Source organism: Strix uralensis, chromosome 7 (assembly GCF_047716275.1).
Source record: "Strix uralensis isolate ZFMK-TIS-50842 chromosome 7, bStrUra1, whole genome shotgun sequence".
In the NCBI taxonomy this organism is placed as follows: Eukaryota; Metazoa; Chordata; class Aves; order Strigiformes; family Strigidae; genus Strix; species Strix uralensis.
In genome coordinates this window covers 40,066,490-40,081,530 of record NC_133978.1, presented here as the reverse complement: position 1 = coordinate 40,081,530, position 15,041 = coordinate 40,066,490, and the positions used below count along the sequence as shown (strand labels likewise).

Below are 15,041 nucleotides of genomic sequence, written 5' to 3'. Positions count from 1 at the left end.
TAAAAAAATGTGTGTTTAGATGTGTTTGCACGTATACACATATATATGTACACTCACACAAATCTCTTATTCATACATCATAAACATATATATATGCACTGCAAACTTTCTAACATTTTTCTCTGTAAAGTCACATATCACGGTCATCCATGGTAAAGAAAAATACCTAAGTTAAGACAAAACTGAATTTAAAAACATTTTTACACTCAGAATTTGTAGTATCATCAGAGACATTTCAGTAATCATAAATGTCAATTATGGAAACCAGCTTAGGAACTGACCTTTGCATTGAGCTTCTCATTGAAAATAAATTTGAATAAAAAACAAACAACCGCTGCCCAACAAACCTTTTGTGGTTTTGCATAGGACTGATGGGAATTGATGTGCGCACCTGTAAAAATTACCCTCGCACTCCCAAGCTAAGACTCAGATAAATGGTATTAATTTTTATATTTTTATATTGGCACTGTAAGTTAACTTTCAGTAAGTAAATTCAAATTAACTTTCAAGAAGTAAAAATTACTGGCCACTGAAAATCTGTTTTCTCATACTATCTAGAAATTTGACACCTCTGAGTTTCTTCCTTCAGGAAAATCTGTGTTGCAAAACCTGATGGTATTGCTCTCAAGTCTGAGTGAACGGACGACATTTGGGGGGAAGTTAATCCCTGAGCAGTAGCACTTGTCTTAAATGGTGAAGACCTGGTCCCTGTGGATCCTGCTCATGCCCTGGACAAGCTCTACTACAGAAGACATGGAGGGGACACCTCTCCTAGCCACTTGCTTTTGGCATCCTCCTGTAGCAGAAATATTGATTTGAATGAAGTCTGAATGGGGACCTTTGGGCATGGAGGCACCAGGAGAGCTGGCGGGAGAATAAAGCAGTGACAGCTGGACCAGGTCATCCCAATCCCACCATATCCAGTTTTTAAACTGGATATTAGGAAGTATTTCTTTGCAGAAGGGGTTGTTGGGCGTTGGAATGGGCTGCCCAGGGCAGGGGTGGAGTCCCCATCCCTGGAGGGGTTGAAGAGTCGGGTTGACCCAGTGCTGAGGGATCTGGTGGAGTTAAGAATGGTCAGTGTGAGGTTCATTGTTGGACTGGAGGAGCTTCAAGGGCTTTTCCAACCTGGATCATTCTGTGATTCTGTGATATCCACATGCAGCTACTCAAGGCATCAAGGTGGGGAAAGAAAAAGACTCACTGAGGCCATTAAGGGATGATGGTGGGAAGATGAAGAGCAGAAGTGGAACTGTACAGCATCCTCACCAGGCGGGGAGACAACTGACATTGAATACATCGAGTGCTGCCCAGTGAATTCCCACAGAAATAGGACAGACTGAAGAGACATGAGATCACAGCCACCGCCAACTCCCAAAGGGAACCAAGGGCACATACAACAACCAGCACGTGTTCACCAACCTCAGAATAGTGCAGGAGATGGGATGCAGATGTCACAGCAGGCTCCTTTTGTTCTCGACGTCACCGCAAGCAACCCTGGACCCATTACTTGGACACACACGCCTTGACCCTTGTGAGGATATCAGCATGAGTAAGCGTAAGTGATACCACTTCGGTTAAAATCAAATAACCTTCTTTTTCAGTATTGTCTCACATCGAGCCCTTCTGCATTTGCTCAGCTTTGTTGCAAACAATGTCACAAGAAATTCATATTGACTGGGGATGCTCTGATACCACCCCACTGGAGTACAAAGGAAGCGAGCATACCGCAGGAAAAGTAACAGTCTTCGCAGGATTGTTCACTGCTTAGAGACTGTAACTGAATTAGCTTCTGGATTTGCTGAAGTGTGTTTTTACAACACTTTGAGGAGGGTAATGATTCGTTCTGGCTGGGTTTTATACGAGTTCCAGCCTAGAAGCTGTTAAGATTGTAAAAATGGTGACAATTTGGGTCTGAAAGTGAATCTGAGAGTGATTTTCAATTCCCAGTCTCAGTCTGCGTATTTGTAAAACATACACAGAGATGAGATTTAGAGTTTGTATCACAAGACCAATTTGAAAGTGCAGCTCTCATCTGAGGAGTCTTGCAGGGCCAAATTATAACACTTGCATGAGCACAGGAATTTGCTAAGGACATGTGAAAACAAATACATTATCAAAAATACAATTTATAACCATCCAGTTAAAGGTCCACGTGCAAGCCTCTTCCTATCCTTTAGGAAGTAAATGAAACATAGAAGAGGCAAACTCACCAGTATCCCAGCGCAATCTCCCGCAGAGGAACAAGAGCCGTCTCTAAAGCCATTTTCAATTAAATGAAAGACTTACAGAATTAAAGTTGTAATACATTATTGATCGTCTACAGAAAGAATATCTGATCGACTGTAGCTAAAAATCCTTCCCAGCTTGTTCCTCTTGAATGGAGATTATACTAATAACAAAACAAATAGGGAATTGTAGGACAGTATCTGACAGTAAATTCTGAGACGCTCTGGTAGCTGATGTTATCACACATTGCCAGAAAAAATGTGTTCATTTCATCCAAAGCAACACGACAGTTTAAGGCAAAACTATGAGAATATGTAATTGACCATTTGAGCCACTTTTTATGAGAAGGGGAATCTTTCTGCTTTTGTAACAACATTATTGTTTTACTGCTGAGTAAGTCACGTTTCTGCTACTTGAATCATATAGCAGCTACTTAAGGTAGAAAATATTACCTAAAACTCACCTGTTTTCTGAAGTGTTCAGCAACAGATAACTTATAACTTAAAGTAAGCTGTCATTATGAATATTGACAGCATACAAAGATGGATGTTTCTAGTGCTGACGTGTGTTTTATCTCAGTACTACATCCATGCAGGAACAAGCATACCAGTATGGTGAAAGACTTCAGCTTTATCATGGACTCCCTCAAAATTGTTCAGAAAAAAAGAAAATTAGTGAATGTGTAGCCCTCTATAGAGTGCAATAGTTCCTTAAATTCTGCAATGAGGATCAAAAATACCAAGGAAATACGTTCATTTTCTTAGACAAGCTTTTAAAATAATATTTTATTTTTTGAGTCAGTGGTATATTTAAAAACAATCTACCGTAAGAGTAAAAAGATTGTAGATAGTAAAAAATAAAAGTGATGACAATAAAAAACGCTAGAGTATAAAGTTAGTTTCCTTCCTCCCACCCAGCACCCCACCCCATCATTGTCCAATATTTCTCAGAGCCTAATATCTGGAAAAAAAAAATTGCTTTTTTTTTTTACACTTTCAGCAATTAGGAAATTAAAAATATGTAAGGCATATTCTTTGCAGGTACATTAATTCATTATTACACGAAAAGCAGGCACCATAAAAATTAAAACATTCTAAAAACCATCATATATACAAACGCTGTACAGAATGATGGCACAAGGACAAAGTGATTCCATTCAGTTCATCCTAATCCACATGAAATATTACACATTAAAGAAGAAAAAAAAAAAAAGCTTTTCCCATTCCTGTACTCAGTTGCTGGGTTCAGAAGGACCAGGAGTCTCCTATCTGCCTACTCTGGTGCTTTTCCTATACGCTCGTGGCCATCAGCAGCCAAGAGGCTTCCCTGCCCTCACCCACTGATCAATGCCCAGAATGGCCAACTGAGTGAAAATGGAAACGACTGATCACCGATGGCTAATTGTACAAAAGCCCATTAGCAATCAGTTTATTTGTAATACAGAACAACTAAAGAGAAGGCACATTTCACAAATAAGTTGTGTCTGATTTTTAGCCCTGGGCAGAACCATTATTTGGGGAAATCCTATGGCAGCTTCTCCTTACTGTGAAGCCCGTTCCAACGTGCACTGAATTCAGTGTGAATATCGTCATTGAATTCTATGTACACTGAGATTAGGTACAAAATACTTAGCTCATTTGAAACTCCACAGCTACCTAAACGCTTTAGGTACAAAATATTCAACTCTCATTTAATCTCCACAGCTACCTGTGTGCCTGAAGTTATTCAGAAGAAGCAGGGAGAAGGTTTAGGAAGAGGGTACTGTCAGTTGATGAACGCCTCCCAGTCTCAAGTAGAAATTCAGATTTCTTTCAAGTTATGGGAGGGAAAAACCCCAGAAAGAGGGGTGATGTAGTGTTGTTTCCAACATGCGGCTAGAAATGGAGTTAGAGTCATTGCACTAAATGTTAGATACTGCACGCCTGAATGAGGTAAACATTATATACCATAAAATACTTAGGGAAATGAATTGTTACAGCTTTATCTTTGGAAAAAAACGCTTCCTTCTTCACTGGACAATCCCAGAGTCAACAGACGTTTGCTTCCGAGTTGTCTTTGGAGGTGGAGGCGGGGGAGTCTTGCTGGGGAGCGGAGGTGGCAGGTGCTGGAAGAAACCAATTTTGATAGACTGTTAGCAACGAATGGATTTTTAAAACATTTGCTGTTTCATATATAACTGCCAGAGACAGCGGGTAAGTCTGTAGCCATCTGACTCCTGAAAGCTTCTCCGCAGAATTTGCTACTATGAATACCGAATGCTCTTGGCCATTAGCTTAAAATATAACTTTTATTTCTGACAACGAAAAAAATCTCTCAAGGGTTCATGATTAATTAGCTCAGTATTTCAGGAAAAATCTTTTGAGAGCACTGAAGAAGTTTATAATTCCCCACTTTACATCATGATAGGATATTGATTTCTTGGTCTGTATCGATTGCCCTCAGCCTCTGTGCACTACAGAGCTTAAAAGCCAAGCTGAAGCAACAGCTTCATTGCTTTTCTATTATTTTTGTATTTTGCACATTTAGAACACAAATAATTAAAAAAAATAAGGAAACCCTTAAAGAGATAAGTAACTTGCAATTTACTGTTACGCATTCAGTTATAATTAAAATATTCAAACCAGAAATCCAGACTGTTCAAATATACATACATTAAACCACTCCATATATGATACAACAGAACAAGAGCACCCTCAGTTAGATTCACCGGCTAATTGGACAAATTAACAAAGTCATTACGGAAATTAAGACTTTTTTTTTCATAATGTTCAATCATACATGATAAATCTGTTTCAGAAAGAGCTTGAGAACACTGCAATTTCCTCGCACACTTTGCAGTCAGGTTTCCTACCGCATTTTGGCTACACACCCATTACAGTTTCCCATCTCTGCGCTGAGGCTGTACTTCAGTGTGACAGCTCAAAAATGCTGCTTTGGTTTTGCTTTTTCCTAAGATTCTTCCTTCACTCAGCCTTTTCTTCTCCTCCAAGCACAATGACACTTTTTCATTTCCACTTGTTTGTGTCTCAGCGTACCCATCTCGCCTTACCCACCCTGTACTGAACTGTTGGCTCCAGGCATGAACACTTCAAACCTGACAACGCGCACCAACTCTGCCAAATTTCCTTAATCACCGCTGCAAGAACAGCTCAAACATCTGAAATGCCTTAGTGTTACACTGCGCTTGCAACCTTCTATTCCAACTTTCATTGTTTTGGACAATATATAACCGACGATTTCTCAATCACAGTAAGAGATAGGTATATAAACAACCTATAAACCATGTGAAAGTGAGTACGAAACAAGCCCATTCCTTTAAAAGCTATCCAAAGCTGTTATGCAAAAAGTAGAGTGGTCCAGGGTGATGGTCAGGACAGTCTGGTCGTTCCTCTGCTGTGTGGCAGGAGAAGCGCGGAGAGTCTCTAACGCTCCTGCAACCTTGTGACTGGGAGTTTTCAGAGATGTGTAAGAGTAGAAGGAAAAAAGAATCTTTAAGGTAACTGAATGCCCTCTTCAAAGCAGATTTAAAGACAGTGTAAGGTTATAAATCCAGAGCTTTTACCAGATAAGTTTTACAAATCGTAGACTAAACAGAAAGGTAAGACTGCATGCTGGCAGAGCCAGGAAGGCAGGATTTTTGATGGAATATTTTTCCCATATCCCACCTGGAAAGAAACACATTCCAATCTGTTTTACAACTTTCCGCACTCCTCCTGGCTCCCCGCCATGGCAAACGAACGGGGATTGCAAACTATCATCGGGTTGGCCATGCCCTGAGCTTGTCTCTCCATTTTGCCATGGCGAAGACCGTCCACTCTCCACTTCGCCAGTCTTGCCAGGAACACCACCAACGCAGTGACGCACGTGCTCTCACCTTCCTCCTTGCTTACAAAATGCTTTCTGAGTTAGCGACTCAGAAAACAATTGTTTTTTTAATTTGCTACTGAATGAGAAACAGCCTGGAGCCCGGGGGTGCCCTGCCTGGAAAGCCGCCTCTCCCAGGGGAAGCCTCCTGTTCACCCACGAGGACAGGACTTTCATGTTCACACTCCGGTGAAAGTTCATCCAAGCTCTTTTGAAGAAACAACCAGGTTATTAAAAGGTTTGAGCCTCGAAAGGGCACTGCTGCTTGAAATGCACACTTCAAGAAAACCCTGCTGAGTAAGCAGTATTCATTTCCCAGAGCAGGCTCAAAATCCTGCACTGTTTATCGCTGACTTACAGTGGGACACAGTGATCTCTGAGTCAGAAAATCAAGTCAACAGACTAATATGAAATGCAGATAAAATAATATTTTTATTTTATTAAATGCAAAACTTAAGTGTTTTCTTTTTTTTTAATAAAATACCACTGCTGATCTGTCTCTTATGTATTACACTTAGAACTATTAAATATTATTTCCTCTACTTGACCAAATACTTTTCTTAACCTCGTGTGTTAAGTTACCTCCTGAATCCCCAATAAGGCACCTGAATAAGAGCTGGACTGTCAACGTTACTTAGCCTCACACACTCAATTGTGATCTGCAGATTTCAAAATCTTTGAGAAACTGCTTCGTTACAGTCATGTACCCAGGCAGGGACTCTGGGCAAACCTTGGGAAATGCTGGTGGTCTGCAGAACATCAGCGTACAACATGCAAGAACTCCTCATGGAAATGACATTAATTTCATGACCAAATAAACCACGTGCCCCTCCAAAACACTTTATAAAACATAAAAATTTCTCAGTGCTTTCCACTCAGATGGTACTTTTAACTTCGTATTTATCACTAGAAAAAACTAACTTTGCTGATAGCATCATTTGTGAAAATCCATTTTGAATTTAAATAACAGTATATTGGCAATAATTCTCAATTCAATTAGATCAAAGGCATTTCTCAAACAAATGAGCCCTTCATATTGATCAGAGAACAATCAAATTATCCCTGAAAACCTCCTTCTGAAGAACACATACAATGCAAATACAATGAGAATAAGCTAACTATATATATGCTATGAATAACAAGCACAAAACCTACCAGAGCTGAGATTCCGCCAGCAAATTAGGCAGAAAGAAATAACAGAGATAGGTAGATAATTATTGTAATTGAATTTACAATTTCCATTAGAAAGTTGGATAAATTTAGTACATGTTCTTTTATATAATAAGCTACCAATGAATATATTAAGTAGGATGTGTAATGCTCGTCGGGGCAACATTCTTGAGAAATTACCACAACAAAACATGCCAATATGGAACTGGTGTAGCTCCAAATCGAGCCATCACTCCAGGACCAATACGCACTCTTTTTTATTCCAGCACAGGAAGAAATTCAAGCATACTTTCTCTCTCCTTTAATATCATACTCAGAAAATCATTATTAGTTTTATGAAGTTCATTTTTGCTATGCTTCCCCTTCGAAAGACAAAATAGAGTTTCCCTTGATTTTACATTTAATTAAGAACTGCTTTGCAGAGCTCATGTTTGTATTTCAGTGGTTAATTGTGAACTCACCGAATCTTGAAGCATGCTTTTACTTTCGATAGAGACTGCTGGTTCACATTCAAACCTATTTTGGGCAGAATCCTTGACTCATGGGTACCTCAGGGGAAGCAGAAACCTTATGTAAAAGGCACATCTGCAACACAGAAGCAATCTGTTCCTTTTGCTTCAAACATGAAATTGCTCCCATTTGTTTGTTTTTTTCCTGATACAGAGAAGAATGAGGTTTAAAAACATTTGTCTCCATTCTCTTACAGATATAAACTACACTACACTATACACGTTCAGGATGCAGTAAAAATCAATTAAAAATGAAAAATGCAGGTTTTTTCTAGTCTGTGAAGAAGCAAGATACAATAATTTTTTTCTTTTTCAATCAGAAAATACTACTAAAAAACACCAACTGAAAATATAAAATGAAAATTTCATTCCCCAAAATGGTCCCTGTGACACTGTAAGAGATTTCTTCCTGTGTAACTACATTTTTCTATAAAGTTAAATGGTCATCAATATGACAAGCTATGGAGATCCAATCAAAAGCACTTTAGTTTGAAGGATTAACACATCTAATTAGGTCAGAAGCAGTAGAAATGAGATGTAAATAGGCTACAAACTACATGGGACTGTGTAAATGCTTTCAAATACTGAGCTCTGAATTGCTCCTTCTCGCTTACACCGTTGCTTTTAGCATAGAGCCGAGTTGCCTGACAAGCAGCAACTTGCTTATTTAATATCTGCAGTGAAAAATAACACATAATGTGAGGTCTTGGCGGAATAACACTCCCATTCTGAGAGCATGGTAATATGCCAGCGGAGAGAATTAACCTAACTCCACTAATCTGAACCAAATTATAGAGAGTTTAAGCTAATTGTCTCTCTGACCCAGGGAGCAAAGTTTGACCCAGGGAGCAAAGTTATGTGGAAAATACTACAGGTAACCGAGATAAAATGAGTGTTTAAACTCTGTTGTCATACTTCATTGGACTTTCATTTGACTGTGTATCACAGCCATTAGCTGCCCTTGCTGGAGTGTACCTTGATAAAAGAAAGTAATTTTAAGAGTCCTTCTGCAGAGGTGCACTTTGTGTGCTCCCACCCGCTGCATGCTAAGCATCCCCTCCTTGGGCAACGTGAAAGATCCCTCAAAACGGGCAACGGTGAATTGCTTCAATCAGTATCTCAGATTTTCATGAAGTTCAACAAGGCCAAGGGCAAGGTCCTGCCCATGGGTCGGGGCAATCCCAAGCACAAATCCAGGCTGGGCGAGGAGTGGCTGGAGAGCAGCCCCAAGGAGAAGGACTTGGGGGTATCAGTGGATGGAAAACTGACTGTGAGCCAGCAACGTGCGCTGGCAGCCCAGAAAGCCAACCGTGTCCTGGGCTAGTGGAAGGTGTCCCTGCCTGTGGCAGGGGGGTGGGACTGGACGGTCTTTAAGGTCCCTTCCAACCCAAACCAGTCTGTGATTCTGTGATTTTCCCCATGGCATTTTTTGGCAGGAGCCTGGCTGGGGCAGCGGTGGGGTGTTCCCTGGAGGGGTGCTCCCACGGGGGTGACGGCAGCAGATGAGGGGAAAAGCTGGACCTAGGAGAGGTCTGCACCCCTCAGGCAGGGAGGACAGCGCGTGTCAGCTGTGTTAAAGCATGGCCAATGCAATTTTCCCTCTGTTGAACCACATTTCTGCATGTGGAAGCTATTAGTATTTCAGATCGTGCTGGCTAACTCGATTTTCAAAAGCACTGTTTTTCTGATCTGGTCCATATATAAACAGACCTCAAGAGTTATGAGCAATACCCTCAGAATTAGGTTTAGATTCCAGACTGAAACTCTATTTCTTAGTGAAGGCCCGGGCCCTGCGAGAGCAATAAACAAATGCATTACCAATTGGCCAGAGCAAAACCCACAGCCTGATCCCGCGTAGCGCCGAGGGCAGCGACACGGCCCTTTCCGAAACAAAATCAAGGGTGCTGCTCAGGGACACATCACAGGCTTTATATCTCCAGGCAGACAGCAGAAGAACACATTTTTCACTCAAAATCCTGTAATAAGCAGTGGCAGTCCATTGATTTTGAGACTTATTAAAAAGTGACTGTGAGCTTTTTAGAAACATTTTGCTCAGCAAGAGCTTTAACCCACCAAACCCCGGCCCAGCTGAGGAGACTGAAGGAAGCTTGCAATGCTTCCCATGTCCAGCAGGCAAAAATAATGATCAGATGGTAAATAAAAAACAAATTTTTATCTTTTTTCTTTTAGACACATTATATACTCCTATGCATCATGGAAAGCCTTTGGTCAGAGAGCCTGTTCTGTAAAAATTTGAAGTATCAGATAGAAGAGGAGACGTTTATTTATATTTGTGAGCAAATGCAGTCCATAAAGTCAACTTTCTAATTTAAAATAACGGGTTAATAATGCACTTTTCCCGATTTCACTTTTTCCATGGGATAATAACGTTCCTAACAACTGTCCTCCCGCTGCTGTGGTAAGGAAGCTAGCAAGCCACCCAAGCATCCACCCACCCAGCCACCCACCAAACCAGCCACTAACCAAACCAGCCACCAAACCAGCGTTGGGGGCCTGAGCAGGTGGTACCACAATGCTCAGAGGCTTCCCCACCAGCCCCTGCTGTGGGGGCATGAAGCCAGGAGCTGCACTTCAGGAAGGAAGGGGATTTCTCCCTAATTACCTGCTGCATCTGTAGTTTCTGCTGGGTTTTCAGCCCCCACTCTTTGCTGTGTCCACATGAGGACAGGACATTTTTCTGAAGCCTTTAAGGTCATTTTTTGCTCACTGCAGCTAATGTAAGACATAATGATCAGCACTGCAGTATATGCATCCCAACGCACGAAAAATCCCCCTGGAATTTTCCTTCTGTGTAAACACTTCCATTATATCTAAATAACCATTCCAAATGCTCCTCGTGCAACAGGAGCTGAGTCAAAATAAGCGCCATCACCATCAGCCACGCGAGACCGTTCCGGCCCTCGCATCATGCACCGCTTCAGCCTTTGCTGTCCCTCCTTGCCAAATTCTCTATCTAGGCTGGACTGATCAAGATGTTCTCATCCAAACCATTATCTGATGCTTAGTAAGTGTTATAGCTGATATTATAAATGTAAGTGCTCCTTTGTCTATTTTCTTTGAGTTTCTCCTCTCGCTGTGAATACTAAGCAGGCAGCTGATTTGTATGCAAGGGTACGGATGAACCCATAAAGAATGAGAAGTGCCTAAAGGAATCCCTTGATGTAATAATAATCCTTGCAGGAGTCGTAGACTTCTGTTTTTATGTTCCCATATATTATTAAGGACATTTTTAGCAGAACAAATCATACAGTGCAAGAAAATATATATAAGGGTCTCACAGTTAACAACGAATAAGAGGACAATCAGAAAATTATAATTAGATGATCACTTGGATAAAAGACTTAAGGTAGCCTGATTACCATCTCAAACACTAAATGACACCATCGCCTGCAGTTTGATTTGAAATATTTGATGCATTTATCACTGCATGCTTTTCAGTTCACTACAGCACTTTTTTTTGGTTTTCATAACTGACTGCAAGGCAACCAGAGTGAACAATGTAATAATTTCTCATACAAGGAGATATTTCCAGTTTAAAAAGCTACTAAGATAATCTTATCTATAATATTTTTTACTGATTTTTCTTCACTGATACAAAGCCTGTGTAATTTAAAAGATGATCAGTTTACTAGGCAGAGAATTACAAAGTTATGAAGTATGTAGCTATTTGACCCATGAAACACAAGGCATTAAAAACTGCGGAGTGGGATTTAATCACAGCAGCAATAAGAATTTACCCATCTGATCTTTCATGCCCAGCACCACTCATTTTCTTTATGTTCTGTAACAGCTTCCTTCCTACAAGCCTGATGAAATAAATGCACAGAATTATTGTTATAAGACTAGAAGCCTTTCCTAAAATTAATTTTAAGACAAATACACGTGGCTCTGTGACAAATCTGCTTTAGATCCATTTTCCAGACTTTGAAACTACATTCTCTCATCTTGGAAAGTATAAAAATGCAGATACTGAAGAAAATTTTGGACAATTAGCTAGGGAGATATAACCTATACTTGATTGCATTTAAGGTATGCTTAAATCCTGAGGCCTTTCAACACTGCCATTAAACAATGGCGTCCATTTTTACAATTACAAAATGTATTAAAAAAAATGAAAGGAGGCTGAGCAGTGAAGACAGTAAAGAGAAAAAATATTAAGACCTGAATAAAGCTTTTCAAAAAACTAAGAGAGCATATTGCTACTATTTTTATGAACTTTCATTTAATGATGCGGAAACCCTGCTCATGACAGGTAGAGGAGCTGCACAAGGTCACATCTTCAACTGCAACGAGACTGAAGCTGGAACCTGAGTCGTCTTCAGGTCTGGACTCCAACCATCGCAGCATGATGGCATCTGCAAGTAGTAAATATCTAGCATTTGTCCACTGAGTGGAAACCCCTTCCAACAGCCTCGCAAGGAAGGGAAAAGGAACCCATCTACTGCAACTGCATTTCTCACCATATGTTTTATCATCTCACTGTTTAATGCTTTTTAGCTAAAAATTGAACTCACATTATCAATCCTGAACTACACCATGACCTAAAACTTGTATCATACAGAATGAATTTACTGCACTGGAGCTCGTACAATAAGGAGTTCAAGAAATTTGAAACCTAATTTGAATTTCTCAGGTTTCTTTAGGTAGATGGATTCCTTAAACAAAAACCCCTGGAAGCCCTCCTGTACATTCTGTAATTTTCCACTTAGAGGTCTGTATTCAGGTCAAGTGAGAGCTGGCCCCTGAGAGAGAAGCCAGGGAAATGGGTAAGAGCTTAGTATACTTTGATGGAAATTAGAGGAAAAGTGTTTGCAAAAAAATTTAGTGAAAATATTTACTAACACCATCCAGTCACGGGGAAGAACTGTGGAAGAGAGGATGGGAATAGAGAATTTTTCAATATATGCATATAATGAGTAAAACATTGTGTTTTGAATAACACTACTCACATTCCTGAAGTTACTTCTATAGCTGTCTTTTTAACCCATTTAGCCTGAAAATACTGAATTCCTACAACAATTTACAATTTCAACCATGGAAAAAGCTGGACTTGTGTACTGTAGTACACTGTGATAGCCTGTGTTAAACGAAACTATTCCCAGAGTTAAAACTAAATTCCTGCCTGACTGTTTGTCTGCTAAGATTAGGAATGCTTTCTCTAACCATGAAATTTACTGAAAAGTAAATTACTCAACAGAATTTCATTTGAATGACGAACTTCAGAGAAATCCTGGAAGATATCTCTGCAAACAGAAAAGAATCATTACCACTGAGAATTTTTCCACAGTATAACAGCTTGGCCAAAGTTATACATTTCAAAGTCAAAGAAAAGAAAACCTCTTGTATTGGGTTTGCATGGCAAGGTTTTGGTAGCAGGGGGCTGCAGGGGTGGCTTCTGTGATAAGCTGCTAGAAACTTCCCCCATGTCTGATGGACCCAATGCCACTGGGTGAGGTGGCAGCACCTCTGGGATAACATATTTAAGAAGGTGGAAAAAGTTTTGTAATTGCAGCCGGAGAGAGGAGTGAGAATGTGAGAGCAACAGCTCTGCAGACACCCAGCTCAGTGAGGAAAGAGGGAGAGGAGCAGAGATTCCCCGGCAGCCCGTGGTGCAGCCCATGGTGAGGCAGCTGTGCCCTACACCCAGGGAGGTCACCGGGGGAGCAGAATCCACCTGCAGCCCATGGAGGATCCCACGCTGCAGCAGGGGGACGTGCCCAAAGGAGGCTGTGACCCTGTGGGAAACCCACGCTGGAGCAGGCTCCTGGCAGGACCTGTGGGCCCATGGAGAGAGGAGCCCACGCTGGAGCAAGGGAGGAGTGTGAGGAGTCCTCCCCCTGAGGAGAAAGGAGCAGCAGAGACAACGGGTGATGAACTGACCACAACCCCCATTCCCCATCCCCTGCGCTGCTGAGGGGAAAGAGGGAGAAAAATCAGGAGTGAAGTTGAGCCTGGGAAGAAGGGAGGGGTGGGGGGAAGGTGTTTTAAGATTTGGGGTTTATTTCTCATCCTATTCTGATTTGATTGGTAATAAATTAAATTTTTCCCAGGTTGAGTCTGTTTTGCCCACGACAGTAATTGGTGAGTGATCTCCCTGTCCCTGTCCTGACCCGTGAGCCTTTCGTTACATTCTCTCTGCCCTGTCCAGCTGAGGAGGGGAGTGACAGAGTGGCTTTGGTGGGCACCCGGCGTCCAGCCAGGGTCAACCTACCACACCTCTTTAAAACATATTTTTTTCTTCAAAAAGAAAATTAACGGCCCTTCTCAAAAGTGCTGCTTTAAAGAAAAGGACCAAACTATTTCTAAAAGCTTCCAGGATACAGGAAATGAAGTTGAAAAAGTGTATTTTCTTCAGAAAGCTGAAAACCCTGTTGATGATGAAGAGTGTTTCTGAGCTCCTTCCCTCAGAGGGGGCACGTGTGTTTGCCTCTAGGAAACGAGTGGCAATTGAATGTCAACAGAACAGAGCTCCAGAAAGGAAAGATGTCAGGTACATGTTTTATTTCCTTTCCTGAGACAGGATTGAAAGGCTATTAAATCTAATTTGCTGCTGAGACTATATCCTGTCGGTTAAAGCTCCCTTATCAACACAGCTAACAACATTTTGCTTAGTCTTCTCCACTAGAATGAATCCAACCTCCCGTCAGGTCGGTCCCCACGAGCAATGCTGTTCCCTCACACTCCAGACACTTGTTTGAAACTGCAGAAACGTCTGGATCTGCTGGCACGTCTGCAGGCAGCCTGTGGATTGTTCAAGGTACAAAAGCAAAGAAAATTGCAGAAAATGATCATCCTCTCTGGGACTCACCCTTTGATGGGCAGGAGGGGAGGTCGTTGGGCTGATCAAGTCTTGACTTTCCATGAGGTTCCCATAATCGGCCATGCTTCCTTTGAGAGGCAGAGGAGGAGGAATGTCGGGGATGTCGGAGCTGGACATACCATTCAGCTCCAGATCTGTAAAAATCAACATGGAGTTAACTCTTTCAATAACTGGATTGAATCCAAAGACACAGACTGTGCCAATTCTTACGGCATTGATACTGCGATAATGCTGCACATGTGATATCTTCGCTCTTCACTGCCTCTGTAATTATCTGCAGCTCATCTAATGAGGAGGAAAGTAGAACAAATGAAGCAACCCCTGCATGGAGGGGAAGTATGCCCCGTGGAGCCACATTGGGCTAACTCTTAGGATACACTCAAAATACCTTAACAATCCCCTCTTTTTAATAATTTTTACTTCAGATT

General features: G+C 41.3%; 1 protein-coding gene across 3 annotated transcripts in view; it reads right to left on the bottom strand.

The window, feature by feature from the left end:
* Nucleotides 1-3,132: 3,132 nt before the first annotated feature.
* DOCK1 (dedicator of cytokinesis 1) overlaps nt 3,133-15,041 on the bottom strand; it is a 312,454-nt gene continuing 300,545 nt past the window's right edge. For all 3 annotated transcript variants that reach the window (XM_074875532.1, XM_074875533.1, XM_074875534.1), the window contains 2 exons: nt 14,602-14,747; nt 3,133-4,333 (listed from right to left, as the gene is read on the bottom strand). In XM_074875532.1, coding sequence (XP_074731633.1) covers nt 4,238-4,333; nt 14,602-14,747 — 242 coding nt within the window. In that variant the 3' untranslated portion in view covers nt 3,133-4,237. The remainder of the gene's footprint in view (nt 4,334-14,601; nt 14,748-15,041) is intronic.